The following is a 25681-nucleotide window of genomic DNA, read 5'->3' as shown; positions in this document are numbered from 1 at the left end:
TGCGTGCTGGGAGTTGTAGTCTTCGTGGGGGGGGGGGGGGACGCGCATTGCATGCTGGGCGGTGTAGTCCCAAACTGAGGGGAGTTGTGCGATATGGGACACCTGTTTGGGGCGTCGCAGTCCCGGGAGCGCCTCCTCCCAGCACTCCCAGAGCGTCGCCGCTGTTCCGTCGGGCGCGGCGCGTCCCGCGGTCCCCACCGGGTCAGGGCTCAGAGGAACCGGCGACGACTCACCTAGGACGCAGCGGTTCCGCGGCAACCGCCGAGAGACGCGCGGCCGCCGTTACTGTGGCAACGCCCCGGGCGACGCTGCGCGGGGTGAGAGGTGAAAGAGCAGGGCGGGGTCGACAGAGCTCGGGCTCACAGCGGCGGCAACATGGCGTCTACGGCGGCCGGGAAGCAGCGAATCCCCAAAGTGGCGAAGGTGCGGGGGGGGGTGGTCCGTGCTGGGCGGGTGGGGGAATTACCCTGCCCCCAGGGGCCCGGGCATGGGTGTCACCGAGCCCCGCGGGGCGACCCGGCGGTGAGGGGGGAGTAGGATGTGGGGGTGCCCAGGCGAAGGAGGCGGGGGTGCCTGGAGGGGGAGGCAGAGTGGAGGGAACGGGGGGGGGTGAAAGTTCTCGGGGGCCGGGGTGTCTGTGGGAGGGGAACTAGGAAGAAGGGGCAAAGCGGGGGACGGAGGGAATTGGGGGAACCTGTGACCACGGCGTGGGGAACCTTGGGGGTGCCGGGGAATTGGGGGGGGACCCGTGACGGGGAAGCTCAGGGGTGCTGAGGAATTGGGGGTCAGGGGATGGGGGGCTCAGGGGAGCTGGGGACCTGGGACTGGGGGGTGCCCAGTTGGACCAGAGTGGGGGAAGCGGGAGAAAGGGCAGTGGGGAGAGGGGGAGGGGAGTCGCTGGTGCGAGCCCTGCTGGAAATACAGCAGCTTTTACATAATATTCTGCTGCGAGTCGTCTGTAACATGGAGCATGAGCCCAGCTAGCGGGGGGGGGTCCGTTTTAGAAACAGCCTCACTCGCTCGCTTTTTTTTTTTTTTTGGTACAGCACAGTCATGTGTTTTCCCCCACTCCGTAATGGTTCTCATGATTGGTGCTTGAAAACTAACTTTTATCTGATCAGACACATACCGGTGGACCACAATGGGATGGGACATTTCTTAGAATGGTGGCACATCCTTGTTCAATGGAGAAAAAAACCGTTTGTTATGCTGCCCCTTTTCCTCATCCCATGGTACCAAAGAAGTTGGAAACTTCTGCTAAAATGACCAGCACTTAAATGATTAACAGTTGTAGGTATCGAAGATACAAAAGGTCAGTTTGTCCATCTCCGACCTACAGGGCAAAATTCAGCCCTGCTGCACTGACTTACATCTGGATCTGAATGTGGCCCATTGTTGTGCATGGCCCCCCAGGGAAAGTTTTCTCAACAATTAAAAAAGCCAAAAAACACTTTTTTCAAATAAAATCTTAAATATTAAGGAAACAGGAGACTACCAGAAAAGTCCTGGTATGGAGTTAACACAAAGCACTATTTCCATTCAACCAATTTATGATGTTTCTTTTAAAAAGCCAAGTCCAGATTCCATGTACTCACAATTTCAAAGCCATTTTTAGTTTAAAGAATGTGAAAATAACCCAACCCGGGGGGGGAGAACAAAGCTGAACTCAAGGTTACAGATAAGTTATCCCAGCTGTTTACTCTTGGGAAAATGGCACCTAGGAACCACTGATGTGGCTACAGCACAAGTAGCAAGGGGGGAGACTGCAGTATACAGAGGGAGGGTATTTAACTGCCATCATAATCCCCATGTTTTAATGGGGAGACTGTTTTGTGGATCATTTCCACTCCCCTTTCCTATCCCATCACCTCTCTGTAAAATTAGGAAAGTATCAAATGTATTTTTTAAGCTATATTTTAATCATACTTAGTAGCTGGCAATGAAGAGCACTGTATGATCAGCCAACCCTCTCAGTTTGATGGGTTGTATGGCACCGTGTTAAAAATACCTGAGCTATGTCTATGCTGCAGCTGCCAATGTTGCTACCACTGGTGGAGAATTGTGTGTCTTTAAATGTAGTCAAGTTATGGTGATTTTCAGTCTTTATGGTTCAGAAAGGTCATCTGAATTAATGTATCAAAATAAATAGTCTTGGAAGGATTAGATTTTAATAATGTTAGCAATCATCAGTTTTCCCAACAAGTAACAAGCAGTTCCCAACATTAAGAAAGTTATAGGGAAGGAAGGTTAAACATGTTGCAATCTTTTGCTCTCAATTGGGTAATAATTCATGAACAGAGATGCAGATTTACCATGGCATTTTTAAAAATCAAGTCAGCGTAGTCATGGTAAATGTAGTAAAAATCACAGATCACTAAATTTACTGTGACTGCTCCCTAAATTTGATTAACAAAATAATGCCCCTCTCCTCACTCTGCAGCAGCACCCTCTGCTTCCAGTACCGCAACCCTAATCCCAGTCTAGTGTGGAGGGGAGGCTGGGGAGCAAGCTCACCTCTCTGTTGCGGCCCCTGGTCACGCCAGGCTGGGCCCATGATCCTGCTCCAGGCATTGAAACCCGGCATGTGCGGTTGCAAAGCTGTTCAGGATTCTTCTTTCCACCCCCCCCACCTTTGTTCAGGTGGGCCAAACCTGAGCAGCACTGCAGCCCTGTGCACCAGATCACAATGCCACTCACTGAAGTTTGTGCCTCACTCCCCCATCATGACCAGGGTGGTCAAACCTGAATAGGGCTGTGTCCCAGTGCGCCAGGTCACAATACCCAGGGCAGGGAGCCAGGCTCAGCCACAGGAGCTGCTACTGCAGGGTGAGTCATGGATATGGAAGGAAGTCGCAGGCTGAGGGCGAAATCATGCTATCTGTGACTTTTTCCCCTCACCGTGACAAATGTAATCCTGGAGTACTGACTGATGATATAAGATTCTGAATCTCTGCTTCTGTGGTCATTATTTTGACTAAACACAGATATAGGCAATGACCATACACTGAGTTAAACCATGGCAGACACTTCACCTCCTTGGTGCCCCATTGACATTGCTAGCACTCCAAGGCCTGCATAGTTCCCCATTGACTGCAGTAGAACTTTATGTACACACAGGGGCTACCGCCATGAAGCTCTGGGCCAGTTAAGGGCCTTACTAGATTTTTAATTTCCTGCTAGTGCAAACTCATCCACGTTAATTTTTTAAAAATACTTAAAAAGAGAAGGAGGACTTGTGGCACCTTAGAGACTAACAAATTTATTTGAGCATAAGCTTTCCGACGAAGTGAGCTGTAGCTCACGAAAGCTCATGCTCAAATAAATTTGTTAATCTCTAAGGTGCCACAAGTCCTCCTTCTCTTTTGTGGATACAGACTAATAAAGCTGCTACTCTAAAAAATACTTGTAATTCAAAAGTCACAAAAATGGAATCCTCCAATAATTATTGCTAGGTGTAGCATTGCTACCATATCAGTTATTTATTAGGCCATGATCCTGGACTCAGTCCCCACATGGGTGCCTTCTCCACCCACACGGAGCCCCATTGACCCAAACAGACCATTCTTTGCAAGCTAATCTGACTTTCAGCAGGCTGACGAGAATTGTGAATGTCTAAAACTTTGGTCCTGCAAACACGTGTGCTTTAGGGCAGACCAGAAAGTAAGAATTCCATTTCATGAAAAAAAATTTGTTTCAATATTTGGAAAAAACCCTGAGCATTCAAAAGTGAGTGAGTGTGAGCAAGAGCGAGCACCCCTCTTTGAGTAGCCAGTTGCCCAGTGGGTAGGGCACTCACCTGGGATGTGGGACGACCCAGGTTCAGGTCCAGGTCCCGGTCCCTGCTTGCCTGATTTAGTGCTTTGTCTACCACACTGTAGAGCAGTGGTATTCAATTACATTTTCTGGTGGGCTGAATAAGGCAGTGTCTAAATCTTGCCAGGTCAAAGGGCTCTTCTGGTGTTTGCTCTGTAGTAAACCTGCCATTGGCCAGGGGTTGCACCTTTAAAGAGTGGTGTGACGGATATTATTTATTAATCTCAAAGTAAAAGGTTAAGCATGCCAGTGGACAGTAGTACAACAAAATCTTGCAAACAAATTATTATACAAATACACTAATGCTATTAAAACATCGTGCTATTAAATGTTAATTCTATTACAACTATGACATTAAAATTAGAAGTTAAACCTCACAGGAAATTAAGGGACATCTAATTTCCCTTTCTTACTGCAAGAGTGTCAACATTTCAAGCAGTGTTTCCTCCTTCCCCCTGCACACCTTCCCAAAAAAGTACTGCACAGTCAGTTTAACTTATGAAAGTACATCAATTACTGATCACTTTATGTTGCATAAGCATTTGATTAAGTGCCTGATTAAAAGCGTATCACCATAAGTTGAAATGTATCAACACAGTCTAGTTCCACTTGTTTAAATGTAAATGAAAAATTTCTAAATTAAATAAATGACATGATGGTAAACATAGGGAAAATAAACAGAAGTGCATCTGCCCAGTTCCCATCAGTTCTGCCCTGTTGCCTTCTGCCATCCGCCCAGCGGTTCTCAACCTATTTACCATTGTAGGTCCCATCCACACAATATATACACACACACACTCTACCTGTGCGGCCCTAAGGATGTCACATAGGCCACAGTTGTGCGCTGATTGGGCCACAGCTTGAGAACCACTGGCCCAGCCCATCCTGCTTCCAGCCTCACTTCTGCTCCTACTGGGTTCTTCACCACCACCACCCCCCGTTCCAGGCCAAGGGGAGGGTGGCTGCAGTGCTATCCCTCTGCCTCCTCCTTCCAAGCAACTCCAGGGCTTCTTCCCCGTCCCGCCCTGCTCCTCCGGCTGGGTGTTATAGGGAGGGAGGAGGGTAGAAAGGAGTGGAACTACCTTGAGCTGCAGGGCTCTTTCTGCACCCTTCTTCTCCACCCTTCCTGTGAGCAGGGGTAGTTCCCCCCACCCCTTCCTGTGAGGATAGGCTGGGCTCCTGAGGGGTGGGGGAGTGAGCGCCACTGTTTCCCGAGGAGCTCTAATTGGCTGCTTCTGAGGGTATGAAGGAACAGCTAATGCCAGCAGTGGGCCAATCAGAAATCCCTGGTGGCAGGATCTAGCCTGCGGGCTGCCAATTGAAGACCAGTGCCATAGAGTCTCTCTCTCACTCTGGCTCAATGGATATTTAATTTATATAAAGTGGAACAGCTCCAACAGGAGATATTGAGAAAGACCCATCTTGGAATAGACAATACTCTGGTGGTTTGGGCAATCAGCTGGGATGTGGGCAACCCAGGTTTAGGTTCCTGCTCTGAATCAGGCAGAGTGGGAATTTGGGTGTTTTACATTCTAAGTGAGTGCTCTGGTCATTGGGCTATTGGCTATTCGCTATTTTGGTTGAGTGTTTTTTCTGATTTTGACCAGAAATTCCATCTGGGACCTGAAAAAACTTCAGTGAAAGTATATATTTCCGTGAAATGTTCTGGTTTTGACAAATCAGCATTTTCCAGCAAAAATGTATCCTAACAAAATTCCCACGTTGTTCTGACATGTATGTCCTTAGCTTTATGGGTGTGAATAATCCTGTTATTCAGTGAAACTACTCACATGCATAAAATTAAGTATATGCGTGTTTTCAGGATTGGAGCCTTACTCTATATTCCAAAAAATGTAGAAACGCCTGGCTTTATACTTTACTTTTTCTCTCAGAGGATATTTATGCTTTTTGTAGTTGTGGTATCTCTAATCCAATCAATAGCTTTTATGACATTTTTTCAGAGGTACGAGATCAGCCTGAATTTGTCCCCAGTTTAAACTTTCTACTGCTATTACAGGTTTTATAAATGCTTGGGTTTAGACTGTTTACACCTTTTTTTGAAAAGCAAACAGTTTTTAAAACAAATTACTGCTCTTCAGTTTTAAAACACAGTACAGTACTGAAAATATGAAACCAAAGTTAAACAACCAACATTGGTTTTCATTGTCCAAGCTGAGAGGAATGCTAAAAGTAAAGAAAGAACATAAACAGTCAAGTTGGATTTTAAAAATTTTTATATTTAATATCAAGGAGTTATCAGTAACATAGGTAAAAAGTAAAATTGTCTGTGATACGATTTTTTTACTTTACAGTATTTTTAAAAAAATGGAGGATATCATATTCCCAACTTTACATGTCATCTGATAAAGAAACTAAGGTTTCCAAATCTATTTTCATATTTAAATTTTTTCCAAGGTAGTTGGTTACCTCTGTCCCAGATATACTTGCATGAATACACGCCTAGGATTTGTTCCAACATTTTCCATCTTTTTGCACTCCAGGTAGGGTTATAGCTTCTGAGTTTGACATTTTTATGGGGTGAAATGGACACAGTAACAAGTATATTATATTTGGCCTTGCTATTTCCTGTCTGTTTGTAAACTCAGTTCTGTTTATTTCTCAGCCAGTCACCTAATCCTACTTCTTTGTATATTTCACATATTAAATCATTGGGTCAACTCACTTTGTTTTTTTTTGGTATTTTATGGCCGTAAAAAAATATAAGATGACCACAAAAAAGAAATTTTTTCTTCTTCCAAAGGTGAAAAACAAAGCGCCAGCAGAAGTACAGATCACAGCAGAACAGCTGTTAAGAGAAGCAAAGGAGAGAGAACTTGAACTTCTTCCACCACCTCCGCAACAAAAGATCACAGATGAAGAAGAACTAAATGACTACAAGCTTCGAAAAAGGAAGGTAAGTGCACAAGTGACTTGATACTCCTGTACAGTACTAAGAAGCTAGCATATTTTTAAACTTTGCTGAACGTTTTCATTCATTCTTCATGAACTTCAAAGAGAGAAAACAAAAAGAAAAGGAGTACTTGTGGCACCTTAGAGACTAACCAATTTATTTGAGCATAAGCTTTCATGAACTACAGTGATGAACTCACTTCATCGGATGCATACTGTGGAAAGAGAGAACACAGATATTCTGTGATTTTTTACCTTAAAACCACAAGTGGCTGTTTAAGGGTACTTAACCTGTTCCCTTTAAACAATTAAATGCATAATTTTTTAGAATTTGGATTTAGTAGCAAATTAACAGTACAACTTATGATTTTGTATTGGAAACTGTATTTATGCTATTAAATAGTCTATTCATATGTGCTAGAATCTTGAGAGGTAGGCTATAGAAAAAGGGAAGAAGAGTAAAAATCGGCCAGAGGGAGGGAATAGGGATGTGCTGGTCGCTGCTTCCCACAGCTCCCAATGGCTGGGAACAGCAAACCGCAGCCACTGGGAGCTGCGGGGGGCCATGCCTGTGGACGGTCAACGTAAACAAAATGTCTTGTGGCCTGCCACTGGATTAGCCTGACGGGTCGCGTGCCGAAGGTTGTTGACCCCTGGTGTCTTGTGTCTGAATGCTTATTGAAGCTAGTCTCCAAAGGGATCTGAATTTAGATTAGTGTGTAGAGCCCCTAAATGAGGATTAGGGCCCTGTTGTGCTGAGGGCTATACAAAAGGTTCTCTCCATTCATACCCATCTGTTAGATAAGAATGATACTGTGATGTTAGTTGGACATAGGTTGGGGGCAACCTATAACACTGAATGTGCCATCTCTGGTGAATCAAGTTGTGGAAATGCTTTGTTATGGAACTGAAAACTTGCCTCCTGACATTTGGACACAAACATGAGTCATAACATACTTAGTCAAGAAGAGGTAGAGTTCCTAGGCGTCTTTTATGGCCTATAAACTCTAGTAAAGTATGTACATGTTATAGACGTTTGGACCATTGGGAAGTACTAAGTGATGGCATGTCTGATATACGATACTTGCACCAAGTGATCAGTTTATAGCCACAAAAGAATGAATATGGCATGTTCAAATTAATATATTTTCAGTCTTGTGTGCAAAAAGTGAGCCCCATAACTTCAATTAATGTTACTATTAAAATATCTCAACATAGGGTTTTTTAAAAAGAATTTTGAATGTTGTTATAATTGTTAGTCCATTGGTGTTACAGAGGGACACAGGCTCTTACAGGCTTACAGCTCTCCTATGATCTACACTTATCACAACTCTAGCTATATTTTTAACTGCTCAAGTACGTGACTTAGGAAACCTTTTATTCATTTTAATCTCAAAGTTATTGTAACTTCTGTTTAAACTAATTGTAATATGTTTGGGATTTTTAGTCCAATCTATTGATATCTTATTTTTGAGTTATCAGTACGTCACTCTTGGTTTATAATGGGATCTTTTTGCACAGAGAAACATTTTACTTTTAAAAATAAATTATAACTTTCTTCTCAGACCTTTGAAGATAATATAAGAAAAAACAGGACTGTTATCAGTAACTGGATAAAGTACGCACAATGGGAGGAAAGCCTAAAAGAAATACAAAGGTAATTATGAAGATGGGCATTTTGCACTTCAAGAATATGTGCAACTAATACTGTCAGAATCCTTGAACTGCATCATACATGCATTTACTTCAACAATGTTGTTTGCTTTCCAGAGCTCGTTCCATCTACGAGCGTGCTTTAGACGTGGACTACAGAAATGTCACTCTCTGGCTGAAGTATGCAGAAATGGAAATGAAGAACCGCCAGGTTAACCATGCCCGCAATATCTGGGATCGAGCCATCACTACCCTCCCCAGGGTCAACCAGTTCTGGTGAGTTTTCAGATAGTAAAACTCACTATTTCACCTCTAATAATAAAAACAATTGATCTTTCACTTAGTGAAAAAGTGAAATGTCTGCGTGTGCAAATAAAGTCTTCAACATCTCTAGTGTTGCAGTTTTCTTTTTCCGAGATTCTGCAAGCTAATATTAAAAAAGACTCATTATTGGAAAGTTACCCTCCTCTTTTCCCCCCGCCCCCTTGGATTGTAATCTCACCAGGGTAGGGGTTTGGCACAACGGGGCTTCTGGACAATTCTGTGATGCAAATAATGAATACTGCCAAAAGAGAGTTACCTATAAATAATAATTTTGTTAAGTACATTTCTAAATAGTTGTGTCAATAATAACTCTTGTTTGCCTTTTTTAAAGGTATAAGTATACTTATATGGAAGAGATGTTGGGGAATGTTGCTGGAGCACGTCAGGTGTTTGAACGCTGGATGGAGTGGCAACCGGAGGAACAAGCTTGGCATTCGTATATTAACTTTGAACTGAGATACAAGGAGGTGGAGAGGGCACGCACCATTTATGAGAGATATATCCTTTTTAGAACAGTGAGACTTGCACTTAGATCCACATTTTACACTTCATTGTTATCCACCTTAAATGCCCATGAATTTGTATGTGACTTTTCTCCACTTTAGTTGTATTGTGGGCAACAAACACTGCTGATACCTAGGAGTACACATGGATGGAAATTTCTCTTTACCACAGTGAAATTCAGTTAAATGAGTATAAGTGTCCTGGAAGAGCTTATAATTTAACTGTGCCACAACAGGTGTATATTTTTGGCTTGGAAGATGCTGACAGTTTAAGCACTGTAACCAACAACAACAACTCAACACAGACAAAAACAGTAAATGTTACAAAGCACTGCAATAAAATTTGGTGGATCACATATGAGAGAGCTTTGGAAGTTTGCATTTAAAAATTGCTATGAGGTAGAGGGTCACTGATCTCTTCTTAGATGATTACCCCTCCTTACTGTCAGAGCTACTAAAAGTTTTTCCTCCTCTTCTCATCTTGTATTTTCTCCTTTTTTTATTCACTGTTTTTTCTTCCTAAAAACTGAAGGGCCTGAATCTAAAACCCCCTGTGTGTGGATCACCCCTTGACCCTCCTCTTCTACCTCTTGGCCATGTTCTTTGCATGGTTCATCTTTAGCTATTGTTCTCACATGATCCATGGTCATGTGATCCCTGGGAAGAATGGAATTTGAAATGGAGAACTGTTGCCATTTTCTTAACATTTCTATACTTGTCATTGTGCACCCTGATGTTAAGAATTGGATCAAGTACGCCCGCTTTGAAGAGAAACACAGTTACTTTGCCCATGCAAGAAAAGTGTATGAGAGAGCAGTGGAGTTCTTTGGAGAAGAACATATGAATGAGCATTTGTTTGTGGCCTTTGCAAAATTTGAGGAGAACCAGAAAGAAGTAAGGACTTGAAGTGTATTGAACGAATATAAAAATGCAGATTTCTTGTTGAATATTGTCCTCTGTGCCATTTAGAATTCTCTTTGGCTGTAGTTTCTCAGTGTCTTAACTGAGTTCTTCGTACTCGTGTTCAGAATGTAGTAACAAGGAGGCTGGATTTTTATATTTGCTTTTTGTTGATATCAAGGGAAACTTATTCTCTGCAAGATACTATTGCTTGCCATCAAGAGACTCGGGCCCTGATCCAGCAAACACTTATGCACATGAACTAATGGGATTAACTCAGTGGGAACGCTCACATGGGTAAGTTTCTGCAGGATCATGGCAGGAACCCTGCAAATTTGTGGATATCTGCAGACCATGTTTGTGGATTGGATGTGGATACAAATTTTGTATCTGCACAGGGCTCTAATCATGGCCGAAATTTGTCTTTTTACCCAATATATGAGAAACTTACAGGGATAAAAATGTGTCCCACCTGGAGCGTTAGTAACAATACGCTAAAAACATCCTAAAAGTTAAAAATAAATAAATAAATAATCCACCCACTAAAGAATTAGCCTGAAACTTTAAACGAGAGAAGAGAGAGAGTGTGGGACCAACACAGGGAAAAAATAGGACCCCAAATTAACAACATTTTATAGCTGGTATGAGCTGGATCTTCAGCTGGTGTATCAGCATGGTTTTACACTCACTGACTCCAGCTGAGAGTCTGGCTCAGTACCTACTTTTCTGCACAGATTTGTGTACAGTACCTCATACCATGTTCCTCATTCTAACTCTTAATGTTTTCCAGTTCTGGTATACACCAAACACTGCCCACTTGTAGAGCTTTTGTGATAAGCTAGGAGGCTAGGGAGCCTAAAGAACCCTGTAAAGATACGCTGTGTCTCATTGCTCTTGGTTTAAATGTCAGATTTTTATAAAGCGTGGATTCAGTCTAAAAGTATAAACTGGAGAGAAGTTTCATTAGGAAAAACAGTACTTAGAGCCAATGGTATATTACATTACGTCTTAGTGTACAATTTTCTCTTGTTGATTTGATATGTTTTAGATTCCTTCTGTGTGAACCCTGCTTGCCATAAAACATTTGCCCATCAAAGCATCCTTTTATCTCCTACCAATGACCCTTGCTTTGTTTGTCAGATTTCCAGCCCCTTAGATGTTACCATATAGGTGCTTGTTGTAGGTTTTTATTAGTGGCGCAAGGCAGGGATTGTGGCTTATAGTTATGTTTTTTTAACATTTTCATATCATGATTGTTGACTTAACAGCAATATGAAAAACAAGTTTTGCATGTTACTATTAATTAAAATTGTGGTAGCATCTAGAGGCCAATCAGGTTATGACCTCATGGTGCTAGATGCTCTACAAACAAAGTCCCTGCCCTAGAGAGCATCTTGATATGTTTTTAAAGCTTATACACTTACTGTGCAACAAAGTAGTCCAGAGTGTGTTTCTGCTGTATTCCCCATTTCATTTTCTCTCTGTAGTAACCCACTGAGGCATCTGCATCTCTGGTTTTCCTGTATATTAGGTAAAAGGCTTTTTTCTCTCTTCCTCTCCTTGGGCCTGCTCCTGCTCCCATTTAAATTAGTGGGGAAACTCCCAGTTACTTCTGTGGTGCAGGATCAAATATTTGGTGCCTATTTTTCAATATACTAGTGGCTTTTGATTTTGCTCCTTTCTTTGATAGCAATGCCATGCTTTGCAGTGTTGAAAGTAATATATCAGCTTAATTGATGGTAGTAAGACAATTATTACAAGTTTTACTCCTCACAGAGCTCATGAAAGAATGCATGTTAGCCCTGAGATAAAAAAACCACATTTATGTTTGAAAGTTGAAAGTTTGAAAGTTGCTGTGTACTCGGGGAGCGATTGAAATAGCCTTTACCTAACTAATCTACCACTAGCTATGGATTACGGAGACCGGAAGAAAGGAGACGTTTTATAAAATGTAGGACAAATCACTCTGATTTGTCATGTACTCATGTTTTCAGTTTGAGAGGGTGAGAGTGATCTACAAATATGCCCTGGATAGAATTCCGAAACAGGAGGCCCAAGAACTCTTCAAAAATTACACCGTCTTTGAAAAGAAGTATGGAGACAGAAGAGGCATCGAAGACATTATTGTCAGTAAAAGGAGATTCCAGTACGAAGAGGAAGTGAAGGTAAGTGTTAATCTAGAGGCTTACAGATGTGTAAACATGCTTGGGTACACTTTCCAATCTCCAGTGCTGAACGAGGTTCTCGTGTGTCTCATGGTATTGAGGCACTGCTTTTAAAGGACATGTGTTGGTCATATCAAACCATTGACTTTTTAATTTAATCGTAACTTATCTGCAAGTGATACAACAGTTTATCTGGAGCTCCTCATACCGCATTTAAAACGTCTAGCTGTTGGATTTAATGGGAATTGGGCTACAGGGCATACATGTCAGTTGAGTGGGATAGATTCAGTTCCACTACATTAACTATAGAAAGTAACAAAAACTAGCTAATCTTGGGTTTGTTTGGTTTTGGGTTTTTATTAAATGGTTAGAACTGCATACTGGCTTTAAATATTTAATGTGTCTCACTGATAGTTAAACCTGACAACTTTCCCTCTCATCTAGAAACTTAAACATTCTGGGTATTTATCAGCTTTGGGGGTCTACGCTTCATGATCAGTGTTTTGGCCCTTAACTTGACATATTCCAAACTTACCTGCTAGGATATGAATTAAATTTTTTCTTTATTCACCATGATGTTGCCAAGAAACTGATGCAATGGAGGAGTTATATTTTCAAATTTTTAAGTGGAAAGATTGAGGGAAGGAATGAAATTAGTTTGATGGTCTTCCTCACTTCCCTTAGTACTTGTAATATCACATAGACTGAAGCCTGCCTGACAACCCAATTAATCAAATATAAATCAAAACCAGGATTTTGTTACTTTGGAACATAGTTACTATATTTTCAAATTAGTACTATTGCTGATAGTCAGTTATTAGATTTAAATTTGGTTCGTATACTTGTCCACAGACATTTACAAAACATCTTAGTTCTGTCTAAATATGTTTGGGTGGTGGGGGAAAATCTGGCATGCCCACTTTCTATTAAGTGTGGGTGTTGAATTGCTGAAGCTATACAATGGTGACAATTCTTCTTCCACTCTAGTTTGTTCATTTAACCCTCATGAATCTGAGTAAAATCTGCAAAAGGCCTACATGACTTAGACACACACATTTTTACCTTTCATTAATATTTCAGTGATTAATTTAAAAAACCTAGATGTACAAGTTTACAGATTTACACAATTCTGCTTTAAACTATAGGGAGAGTTACCTGTGTTATAATTGCATTAATGAAATGATCTCCTATCCCTTTCTGGAAGGCTAATCCCCACAATTACGACGCATGGTTTGATTACTTGCGGTTGGTTGAAAGTGATGCAGATCCTGATACCGTACGTGAAGTTTATGAAAGAGCCATTGCCAATGTTCCACCAATTCAAGAGAAGAGACATTGGAAGAGATACATATATCTCTGGATCAACTATGCATTGTATGAAGAACTGGAGGCAAAGGTAAAAACATAAGTCTCCTCTTTTTCCACATCTGTCTGTGACCTACTAAATTGCTGTCTGGTTCTGAGTTTCTTATTAAATAAGCAAAATATACTGGCTCATTTGATTTCAAAACTGAAATGGGGTTTGACTTTCTAGGTAGAGTTGTTGTTTGTTTTTCTCTGAAAAATTAACCTTTCTACTTAGAATAGACATTTAAAATTATATGTCTATCTCTGGTAATCTGCCATGAATTGAACAGTCATTTTGCAGAAGTACGCTGTGAAGTTGCTAATGGTACATCCTTCAACATTTTCCCCAATCCTTACTGATAACCTATTGGTATAGAAAAGTAGAACCAAGCCACCTCAGGCTTAGCTAAATTACCTATGGCAGGCTGTTGTCTGAATTCACGTTTTGTGGTAGCATTTTCAAATTCAGTAAAAGAACTCTTTTAAAAATGACTCTCTTGCAGGGAATATCTGAAATCCTTCTTACTCTGGCCTCGGACATTGAGTAAATGATATAAATTACTATTGGAAATAGAACCTCCTTTTCCATGTTTATAATCAATCATTTTGTAGTTGCTTTAAAGTTTTGTTTAATATGATTACATAGCATCTTAGCTATTCTTCTACAAAAATATTCCCACTATGAGGGTAAAAGGTCTGTAACCCTTACCATAATACTTTGGTCTAAAAAGTGGTCTGTACTCTTGAATCTAATATTAAATCTTGAAGGGCCAGCTTTTTAGATTTGTGCACACAAATGGGTGGGCGAGTTGTGTGTATAAAAAAAGTTTAGTTTGCACAGTTCTAAACATTTAGCCTTAAACCTACTCCTCCACAAATTCCTTAGTTTCGGTAATGTTTATGTTGAATAGAATATTTAACCCAGCTTGCTTGTCCTTTCAGGATCCAGAACGAACCAGACAAGTATATCAAGCATGTGTGGAACTCATTCCCCACAAAAAGGTATGACTTTTCTAATGGGTCCAGTGCAAAACCCAGAATGGTTCAAAACACACTATTCAAAATCCTGGAGATTACCTACCCCTATACTGCCCAGGTCTACATACTCCTCCCTGGTAACAAGAGATCAATTGAACTGTTCCCTTGTCAGTCAGCAGGGGATGCAGGACTCAGACCCACAGAAGTGGGTATGTTGGTGATTCTGTGCACAGGTCATGTAGTCTTTGTTCTGGAATATGAGTGAGAGAGTTACTCTGGATTTGGATTAGGTTCCTTTCCAGCATCGTGTTAGATATAAAAACACTACTTTTTCCTTTCTCTGCATTTTGTTTCTGCCTTTTATTAAATGGATTCTAGTCCCTTATTTAAAAAAAGGAGATCTTTTAATCAGTAAATGCTGCCTCCGTGGGCCTAATAGAAATCTGGTAGGCGTTTATGGTGTATGAGTAACAGCAGGCCAAATGTGTTACTTGTATTTCCTAATATAGGAATTGTAGTCGTTGGGGTATTTTTCACTTCTTTTCTCAGAACATTGTTAACACATTATTTCACCTTGTTACAGCAATCAAAGTACAGTCTAGCATATTAATGACTTGCTTAATATTGTCCCCATACAAGCCTTGTTTCCTCGTTTAATGGGAAAAATATTTTTAAAGCCGCTACTAGTGAAATAGAGGGAAGATGCTATTCTGCTTCACAAAATGGAACTTGTGACTTAGTGAAAATGTGGATGTACCTTTTGTTTTGCTTTTAAATTAAAAAAGTTTAATGTTACAGTTAAAGAAGAACCTTCCATATGTTAGCCTGGTCTATTTGGACTCAAGACTTTACATTTTTGATTTTCTTTTTTTCTAATATAGATAGTACAAACTTGATTTGTTTTGTAAGAAGAAATTAATTTTAGTTTGTGTGTATATGGCTGTTGGAAACAGTTGTGTGTCAGTTCCTCTTCCCTTGTGGCATTGTCCTAATCTATGCATTCTATTAGTTCTTAAAGATATATCTCAAAATCCTTAATTTGCAAACTATAGCTTTTTTTCTTCCTATGGGAGAACAATTTCTGCCAGTCACTGTCATGGATTCACTCACCAGCGCAGCACCTCCTGCTGGCCATCACAGGGATTAGCTCTGCTACCCAGTGTACCCTCTCCTGGTGGTGCCCTGCCCATTGTCATCACCACCTGCTAACTGGTTTCAGTCCAAGTACTACAGTGTCCTCTTCATGACTCGGCCCTCTGGCCAGGTCACTATCCTCATTTCCCCCCCTTCTGGGAGTGGTATCTCAGTTCTATAGTCTAACCACTTCCCCAGTGGCAACAGGGGCTGGACCCAGGCCCACCCACTACTCTGGGTCCCAGCCCTCTTATTCCTCTCACTGCTGCTGTGTCTCCCTGGCCCCAGTACCTTCTTCAGGACACTCAGCTGCTCAGTCCTGGAAGCTAACAAGGAGCTCCTCTTGCTCCATGGTCTCTGCCAGCAGTTGCTCTGTCCAAGGTCTCAGCCTGCTAAAGATGCAGTATTTACTCCTTGCACTTCCAACACCAATTGAATTTGCTCTGCTGCCCTGCATCTCCCTTTTATGTGAGCCTGCTGGGCCCTGATAGGCTGACCCATATAGCTTCCCTCTAATTGGCTGCTTCCCACACAGCCTCCCTAGACTCTGTTAACCTCTTCTCTGCCAGTGTGGGGTGAACACCTTATCAGAGTCATGAATAAATTGTTTTTGTCATGATAAATTGTTTTGGATTGTGTAACATTCACCCGTTAATCAGAATAATAATGTTAATTCAAATAAGACTATCCATGTAGTTACAGTAATATTACTTGATTCTACAGAATCAGTAAAAAACTGAAATAATTTCTGAAACTACATAAGTAGCATTATTTGCTAAGAATCTATCTAAGCCAAATGTGTCTTGATTTTTTTTTCTTCCAGTTTACATTTGCCAAAATGTGGCTGTTGTATGCACAGTTTGAAATAAGACAGAAAAATCTTCCATTTGCCAGAAGAGCTTTGGTAAGTAAAGGAAGACAAGAGGGTAATTACTGAATTGTGTTTTAGGAAATTAAGAATTTTAGGGGTAACAAGAGTTGAAAGAATTTTGAAAAAGTCTCCTCTTTACAACTCATCTAAGCAAATCAAAATGCCTATGCCTATTGGAGACCTGCATGTATCCCATATATGTTGTTGTGCGTATTGTAAAGGCAGGCATGGCTTTGTTTAGAGGTTTGGATAATATCTGGAAATAATGGAGCTCCACTTGTTTCAGCTGGAAAGCATTCGGCTGAGAAGCCAGAGAATCAGCTTTCTGTGCTTAAAGAGTATTAATTGGTATAGAAATTGAAAACATTTAAAAACCACCCTTGATCTGTGAGAACTTTGAGCATCCATGTAACAGGCCTTGTTTCTTGGGAGTTTTGAGTGCAACATCCAGAATATTAGCTAAAGCGATACTAGGGACTTTGGACAGTCTCTTAAGAAACTGCATCAAGCCCTTTTGCCAAATATAGTAACACACTAGTGCCTTTCCAAAGATGGAGTTGGCTTTGACAGAAGACCCTTTTAAATGAAAATCTCTCCCTTTCCCTCCACTCTTAGTTTTCCAGTAGTCTTGGTTAAAAACTGAGGCATTTTACTTGTGACTGAGGGAAAACTAGTCTGGTAATGACGGAGTCACTCTTCTTGGTGTGAAGAGACATCTGTTTCTTTGCAGATAAAACAGATCAGGTTTGTTGTGTTTTACAGTGGCAGAGCAGGCTTGGAGTAAATATGAATGTCTTCTTTGGCTGAGTGTGCTAGATTGATCACTGAAATGCTGGGGGAGCTTTGCCTGCTGAGCTGGACTCTTGCCCTTGGCTGGTAAAATGAAGTAGAGGGTTAAGTCCATTGTGAAGTTGTTAATGCCTCCCTGCAGGAGGACAGTCTGCCATCTGTCCTGTGCTGCTGTTAGGGCTTTGCTCAAGATGCCGTCTCTTCACATTGGGAGTCTCACCAATTATCACTATCTCTAACCTTCCCATTTGGGGGTAGATGATTTAGTAGGTTCTAAAGAGGTAGTTGTGATCCCATTTAGAAATCTTAGATTTCCTTGATCCTTTCAAAGACCTGTTTTTGATTTGGTTATGTTAGGGAAACTGTGCCTGTTTTCGATTGAAGATTTTACACACACACACACCCCCATGTGGAGAGATAGGCTTTTGAGTTGTCATCAGTATGCAGATAACACACTGTTCTGCCTCATTTTCATTGGACCCATATGGTGTGGGGTCTTTGCTTTTCCAGTATTTGTGTGAAATTAGGACTTGGATGACAGCAAATTGGAGCTTAATGTGGATAAAACAAAAGTAATGGTAGGAGAAATGGAGGAAAGAACTGGGTGGGTGCAGCATGGGTAGTCATTTGTTGGAATGGATGACTTGATTGGTAATACATGTGACTTGAATGCTAATGCTAGCTTGACTTATGGCTTCCTTGATTTGTAGTGAGTATATTGATAGAAAATGCACAAGAGTCACACCCCAAGTAGAAAAACCCCAAGTGTAAGGAAGGTTTTGTGGGGGACTATATTGAGGGAGTGTGTGGACTTTGGTGTAAAAAGTCAGTTACGTTAGCTCATGGGCAGAGATTAAGCTACTGGGTGCATTTTATGAATATTTGAATATTCTTGCCTTCATTGCCTCCCTCAAAAGTGATTGGGGAGGGGCGTGAGTTTTGTTCTTCCAATATAACAGTCCGATAATGCAGGAGGCACATGGCTTGCCCTTTCTTTCCTGTCCTCAAGCACTCCTATCTGAACCTGTTTAATCTGAGAGGTTCTCAAACTATGAATCACAGAATGCTACCTGTTGAATGCTACCCATCATGGCTGGGCACATGGTGGTGGTGGTTCTACTGGTTTTCAGCTCCTAAAGTGAATTAAAAGGAGCTAAAATACATTCAGTACTTTTCTAAGCTTACCTGTCCTGGTAGTTATTACTGTAGGCACCCAACAGCGGTTGTGCAAGTGTGAGTAGGAGGGGAGGTGGTCCCTGAGTCCATATTTATTAAGATGTGGTTCACACTCTGAATATATTTATGGACCCCTTACCTAGAGGATTAGAGGCTGGAGCCACTTTGTCTGTATGGTAACAGTCTCAAGACTCAGAAGATGAAGCACTCATTTGCGTAAGCTCAGTTTTGAGTGACGACGTCTCATGAAGAAACATTATACACGTGAACACTGTCTGCAACAAGTTATACTTTTTCTGTCTTCAGAGCACTTAGATACTTTATGCACATGTTAGTTTTGTAATGATCTGGCTGAATCATTACTAGTTAGATTTCACACTAGTCCTGATTGGAGTAGTCAACAGAAATTGTAGTTAAACAAAGATTAATTTAAACGCTAGTACTGAACAGTAAATGGACATTGAAAAAAGCATTTCTTCAGAGAGATGGCATAAGCAGTTATTGTTTTTTTCATTTTACAGGGAACGTCCATAGGTAAATGCCCAAAGAACAAACTATTTAAAGGCTACATTGAACTGGAGCTGCAACTGCGGGAGTTCGATCGCTGCCGGAAACTGTATGAAAAATTCCTAGAGTTCACACCTGAAAACTGCACATCATGGATTAAATTTGCTGAGTTAGAAACCATTCTTGGTGATACAGACAGAGCCCGGGCAATATACGAATTGGCTATTGGTCAGCCTCGGTTAGACATGCCAGAGGTAAGGGAGTATATGAAGAACTCTGAAGTAACCTATTCCTCAACACACTGGATGGTTGGGGGGGGGGGGGGGGGGGGGGGGGGAATCAACTAACCTGCTAATACAGGGGTGGGCAAACATTTTGGCCTGAGGGCCACATCTCGGTATAGAAATTGTATGGCAGACCATGAATGCTCACGAAATTGGGGTTGGGGTGCGGGACGAGGTGAGGGCTCTGGCTGGGGGTGCAGGCTCCGGGGTGGGGCCAGAAATCAGTTCAAGATGTGGGAGAGGGCTCCAGGCTGGGGCAGGGAGGGTGAGGTGCGGGGGGGGGATCAGGGCTCCGACTGCAGGCTCTGGGGGTTTGAGGTGTAGGAGGGTGCTCTGGGCTGGGACTGAGGGGTTTGGAGGGTGGGAGGAGGATCAGGGCGGGGGTTGGGGCACAGGGGGTGGCTCAGGGTGACACTTACCTCAAGCGGTTTCCAGAAGCAGCGGCATGTTCCTGCTCCAGCTCCTCCGCAGAGGCGTGGCCAGGCGGCTCTGTTGCATGTTGCCCCATCCGCAGGCGCCACCCCTGCAGCTCCCATTGTCTGTGGTTCCCGACCAATGGGAGCCGCATGGGTGGTGCTTGGGGAAGCGCGCAGCGCAGAGCCCCCTGGCTGTCCCTACACATAGGGGCCTGAGGCGGGACATGCCGCTGCTTCCAGGAGATGCACAGAGCAGCCCCAGACCTTCCTCCCCAGTGGGAGCTTGAGGGCTTGGACCCACAGGCCATACTTTGCCCACCCCTGTGCTAATTGGAACATAGGACTTGTCCTGGCGTATCAGACCAGTGGTCCATCTAATCCAGCATCCAATTTCTGACAGTGCTCAGCTACATTTTCAGCAGGTGGTATATAAGTCCACAATAAACAAGTGTGGTGTAACATGCCTAAGAGAATAATTTTCTAATGTAAGCAGTTTGTGATAGGCTTGTGTCTGTAGCATGAGAGTTGACACTACTTATATCTCATCCTAGCTAGTATAACTGGGTATTCTATATGTGTCTAATTCTTTTCTGAATTCTGTGCCTCAATATCTTGTGGCCATGAGTTCCAAAGATTAACTATTCATTTATTTATTTTTGAAATATATTGCCGTAGTATTCGATATGAGGATGCTAGAGTCAGGGTTGCATAATATCAAGTTTGCTTTTTATATATATATATATATATATATATATACACACACACACACACACACAAATAAATGGTGCAATACATATATTTGTAAAATAAAATAGCTCACACTTCTGTTCTTACCAGTTTAGATGCTTTGGACACTACAGCTTACCTGTCTATTTCTGTTGCTTAGCACATAATGGCTTTTGTAAGGCTGCACTCCAGTGTTTTGTAGTTTCATCCTTATATAGCTGGTCAGTCTTCTAGGGTATCTTCAAATAATTTGTTACTTATAGGATGTCTGTTCAAGTTCTCCATATTCTCTCCTCATGGGCCTAAGCCGTCATTTATAAGCTAATTGTATACAACTACATCCCTCCTTCTTTTCATACCTGGAATGTTGTTGCTCTCCAGTTCCTATTGCCTCAAGTTAAGTACCGCAATGGCAAATTAATGTCTCCCCCATTTATTTCTACTGCTCACCTTTCAATTTGGACAATGCTCCCATTATTGAGATAGTGTCTGTTGAGCAATTTATAATCCACCACATTTCTCATTATATTAAATGTTCCATATAAGTGTAAGCAGCTCACAAAGCCACAAGTTTTGCCTTAGAGCAAAAATCCCGACCCCCACATTTGTGATCTTGTGCTTCTGTGTCTGAAATATCAAGGGTGGTCTTCCAGCATCCTCTCTTCAATCAGTCCAAAAGCAAGCAGAGCATCAAATGGTTTACTTTGCCTCATTGTTCATGTCTTTGCATTGTTTTTCCTACTCTTTGCCTCTTAAATCTCTTTTCAGCCTCTTTCCTCCCTCTAAATTCTAATGATTTGATGTCATCACTTTCTCTTGGAACCCCAATGTTTCATTCAGCCCAGAACCAGTTATTGATTCCCTTGTTTGTGATAGTGGTTTTTGGCCTTTGTCCTGTTACCCTTACCTCTAGAGCTATAGATTAGAGGTGATATTATGTGTGACAGTAATACCTAGTACTGCCTTAATGTTGAAAATTATTTGGCTACCTTTCTGTTTGGTGATCTCTATAACTTCTTAAGGCTTGTATTATGAAGTGCATTGAACAATCATAACTTCAAGAGTTTTGATCTAAGACTGACCCATTCTCTCTCAGGTTCTTTGGAAATCCTATATTGACTTTGAAATTGAGCAAGAAGAGTATGAGAAAACAAGAAACCTTTACCGCAGATTGCTTCAGCGGACACAGCATGTCAAGGTAACGTTTGTGTAGTCACAACTGATCATACATAAGAACGGCCATACTGGGTCAGACCAAAGGTCCATCTAGCCCAGTATCCTGTCTTCCGGCAGTGGCCAATGCCAGGTGCCCCAGAGGGAATGAACAGAACAGGTAATCATCAAGTGATCCATCCCCTGTCGCCAATTCCCAGCTTCTGGCAAACAGAGGCTAGAGACACAGTCCTTGTCCATCCTGGACAATAGCCACTGATAGACCTATCCTCCATGAATTTATCTAGGTGTTTTTTTTTTGAACCCTATTACAGTCTTGGTCTTCACAACATCCTCCTGCAAGGAATTCCAGATTGACTGTGTGTTGTGTGAAAAAATATTTCCTTTTGTTTGTTTTAAACCTGCTGTGTATTATTTTCATTTGGTGGCCCCTAGTTCTTGTGTTATGAGGAGGAGTAAATAACACTTCCTTATTTACTTTCTCCACACCAGTCATGATTTTATAGACCTCTACCATATCCCCCCTTAGTCATCTCTTTTCCAAGATGAAAAGTCCCAGTCTTATTAATCTCTCCTCATACGGCAGCCGTTCCATACCCCTAATCATTTTTGTTGCCCTTTTCTGAACCTTTTCCAAGTCCAACATATCTTTTTTGAGATGTGGCAACCACCTCTGCACACAGTATTCAGGATGCGGGCGTACCATGGATTTATACAGAGGCAATATATTTTGTCTTATTATTTATCCCTTTCTTAATGATTCCCAACATTTTATGTGCCAGAGTCAGAATCCTACATTGGGGAAGGAATCTCAGTTAATTTTAAAATGCCATACCACCGAAGTAGCTATCAACATTATTCTGTGGGGACTTTCGTGACTCAGGGCATTGGAAATAAGTAAGGGAAAAGGTTAGTATTGTGAAATGACTCGTTTAGAGATAAGAGATGTCTTTATAGCTTTCTATTTAAAAAAAGGATCACTCTGCAGAAGCCCTGGGTTACTAGGACTTAGAGGTAGCACTGCTTCTTTTGCCAGGTTTCCTAGGCTTCCCACATTTGAATGATTATCTTGACAACCCCACAATGGCTATATCATTCATTTTAAAAAAGAAAAAACTAAATCAGTTCTGCAGAAGCTTATCTGTTCTTCTGAGCAGCCATGGCCTCTTTTTTAACTGCTCAAAAAATTGCAGATGCTGTGACAAATGACCAGCCTTAGCAATGTGATTTAGATCTATAATTTGACTAAATTCAGCCAGGTTTATTATGACCAAAAATAATTGCCACCAACTAAGTGGCTTACAGAAAATGAATTGGGAGTGTTAATCCAGTTTCTTATGGTCAGGCTACAAAAACTGGCAGAAAATTGAGTAGAAAGCCCAAAGATGGAGTGCACCAAAACACTAGTCTTACCCCTCTTATAATTATGTGGAGTCTCTAAGATAGGATTTGGTACAAGATTTCTGCAAAGATGACCTTCAGCCTTGTTGAATCACTTCCCTCTTTAAAAAAAAACAGAACATTGACAATGGTACTCTGCTGTAAAATCAGAATATTCTTCAGTACTAAAATGGGGCCTTAACCAAATCTTACTCTGACATGAGTTTTGTCTAGCTGGTTGTTTACAAAGCTTGAAAAAGTGCTGAAACTAACAAATGGTTTCCAGCTTGGCCACATCCTCCTGGTTTTTATTTTAATGACGTTTTCACAGCGAAATTTCCATTAGATTTTGCTCTGCTTTTCCCCTAGGTATGGATCAGTTTTGCTCAGTTTGAACTTTCTGCAGGAAAAGAGGAGAGCTTGATAAGATGCAGACAGGTATATGAAGAGGCTAATAAAACAATGCGAAACTGCGAAGAGAAGGAGGAGAGACTCATGCTTCTGGAATCCTGGAGAAACTTTGAAGAGGAGTTTGGAACAGATTGTAATAGAGAGAGAGTAGATAAACTTATGCCAGACAAAGTCAAGAAGAGAAGAAAATTAAAGGCTGAAGATGGGGTAAGAGTAAAGGGTGGGAAAATAAAATGCCACCTACAATCACAGAAAGTTGTTTGTGTACAATACATTATAATAATACATCTATGAGACTAAACTTAATGTAGTTGAACTATATGCATGGTGTTATTTCTGAGAATAAAGCTAAGGAAGTATATTCAAATCTCTGTTCTGTATGCATTCTCCCTTTTAGTTACATGTAAGAGAAGCAGCACCATTAATGGGCAGTGGACTCCATGCCCCACTGATTCTTTAGTTTTAGCAGTCATTTAATGAATGAAGACTAAAAACCTCAGTTCTGATTTAGTCCTTATTGCCATGCTTGTTAGAGAGGAGTATTCGGAGTACTCCAGCAACTTACTGTGAAAGCATGCGTTCAGACTAAATACTAACTAACCTGGGGCTTGTACTTTTCTTTTCTAGTCCGACGCTGGCTGGGAGGAATACTATGATTATATCTTTCCAGAAGATGCTGCCAACCAGCCCAACCTCAAACTGCTTGCTATGGCTAAACTTTGGAAGAAACAGCAACAAGAAAATGAGGCTGAAGAGATGGCTCCAGACAATGACATTGATGAGAGTGAATCCTAACGCTGCATTTCTCTGCCGCCGCCTCCCCTCTGTGCATTTGATTTTTGTACAATATTTCATCTGTGATTGACTGAATAAATGTATTTGAGTAACTTTTTAATACTGCTAAGTTGTTAGAAAAGCTCCAAGCAGGTGACCTCTTTCCTAGGAGACTAAGGATGAACCTCGTTTAACACTTTCTAAATTCCTTTTCACATTCGCTAATCCCAGTAGCTGGAAATGGAACACATACAGTCCAGCTGTTTTCTAAGCCTTCTGAAAGGGGGCTTAAAACCCTTTCATTATATGCCAGTGTGCAGATATTTAACTCACTGAAAAAAATTAACATTTGCCCACCCTCTCTCTAAAGCTAAAGGTAAATTTGAGTTTAATATTCCATTCAGCTAGAAGTTCCCAGGGAGGTATTGGACTGGGGCCATGTCTACACCATGGGGGTAAGTCAACCTAATTTACGCAACTCATGAATAACTTAGCTGGAGTCGACGTAGCTTAGGTTGACTTACTGCAGTGTCTACGCTACGCTAGGTGGATGGGAGACATTCTCCCGTCGACTTACATTATGCTTCTCGTTCCAGTGGAGTACCAGAGAGCAATCTGTGGTCGATTTAGAGGGTCTTTACTGGACCTGCTAAATTGACCCCCAGTGCATTGATCACCACAGACATGTCCTGGGACTCAAAAGCTGGATTCTATTCCCAACTGTTGCTTTGTAGGCCTGTGGGAAAGTCATTTCACCTCTCTGTAAAACAGGGGTGATACCTTCAGATGGAAACTGTTAAGCTAGCTTATGTCAAATGCATCGCATTATATTCTAAAAATTGGCTTTTTAAAACTTCTCTGCCTCACTCTTTGCCTTAACAAAGACAAAGCTCTTGGACATCTTTGTAGATTTTAACTATATACTACATTATCTTCTAATATAAGACTTTAATATGCAACAGTAGGCTGCAGGATGCCTGGAGCTCCGCATGTTAAAACACAGCTGATTCTGTTCTCTTCCAACAGTTTGATCTTCTCTACAGTTAACACTAGCAGTGAATGAACATCACTTCTTTTGAACTGTTACATACAATGTAACGCCCAAAGTGACCAATATGTTTTGTAACTCTTGTAGGGGCAACTTGGAGGGGAGTTGAGGAGTTACTGACCCTTCTGTGCCTCAAGAAGCCAATCTCCCCTTTGTTCCCTACTTCTGAGGAAAGAGGCTTATTTCAATGATCAGACTAAATTCCATGTATTACTCAAATCTTTCTGTGGAAAAAGTCTGGGAACACGACTTAGCTGCTCCTGCTCACTTCTTATTCCCGCCTCTCACTAAACAGAGCAAAGCACAGCTACATAGTATGGGAATCCTCATCTTAGAACAAATCACGCCTGCAGCACACCAGCCAAAAACACTTTGTGAGGTTCATATGATTAAGATTTT

General features: G+C 41.5%; 2 protein-coding genes across 4 annotated transcripts in view; one reads left to right on the top strand and one right to left on the bottom strand.

Moving 5' to 3' along the window:
• Nucleotides 1-309, bottom strand: part of CFAP61 (cilia and flagella associated protein 61) — a 209177-nt gene extending 208868 nt beyond the window's left edge. For 2 of the 3 annotated variants that reach the window (XM_048842440.2, XM_075127270.1), the window contains exon 1: nt 234-309. The gene's annotated coding sequence lies outside the window, so the exon portion shown is untranslated. Of the gene's footprint in view, nt 1-102 lie in introns of all 3 variants that reach the window. The other variant, XM_075127267.1, reaches the window with a different exon arrangement.
• On the top strand, nt 301-24355 carry CRNKL1 (crooked neck pre-mRNA splicing factor 1). The gene is made up of 14 exons (XM_048842442.2): nt 301-423; nt 6575-6727; nt 8289-8380; nt 8494-8652; nt 9032-9198; nt 9919-10097; nt 12098-12268; nt 13473-13664; nt 14558-14617; nt 16551-16631; nt 19085-19324; nt 21593-21694; nt 23419-23667; nt 24088-24355. Exons 1-14 carry the CDS (start codon nt 376-378, stop codon nt 24253-24255), a joined length of 2061 nt encoding a protein of 686 aa, XP_048698399.1. The 5' UTR covers nt 301-375; the 3' UTR covers nt 24256-24355.
• Nucleotides 24356-25681: the final 1326 nt, after the last annotated feature.

This window comes from Caretta caretta, chromosome 3 (assembly GCF_965140235.1).
Source record: "Caretta caretta isolate rCarCar2 chromosome 3, rCarCar1.hap1, whole genome shotgun sequence".
Lineage (NCBI taxonomy): Eukaryota > Metazoa > Chordata > Testudines > Cheloniidae > Caretta > Caretta caretta.
This window is presented reverse-complemented; position numbering and strand designations above follow the sequence as displayed.

What these genes read in the sequence shown, in the direction of transcription:
- CRNKL1 (XM_048842442.2), top strand. Translation starts at nt 376, where the DNA reads ATGGCGTCTACGGCGGCCGGGAAGCAGCGAATCCCCAAAGTGGCGAAG. An exon ending in AGCGGACACAGCATGTCAAG is followed by an intron (nt 21,695 to 23,418) that starts GTAACGTTTGTG and finishes CTTTTCCCCTAG; the next exon opens with GTATGGATCAGTTTTGCTCA. An exon ending in AATTAAAGGCTGAAGATGGG is followed by an intron (nt 23,668 to 24,087) that starts GTAAGAGTAAAG and finishes TTTCTTTTCTAG; the next exon opens with TCCGACGCTGGCTGGGAGGA.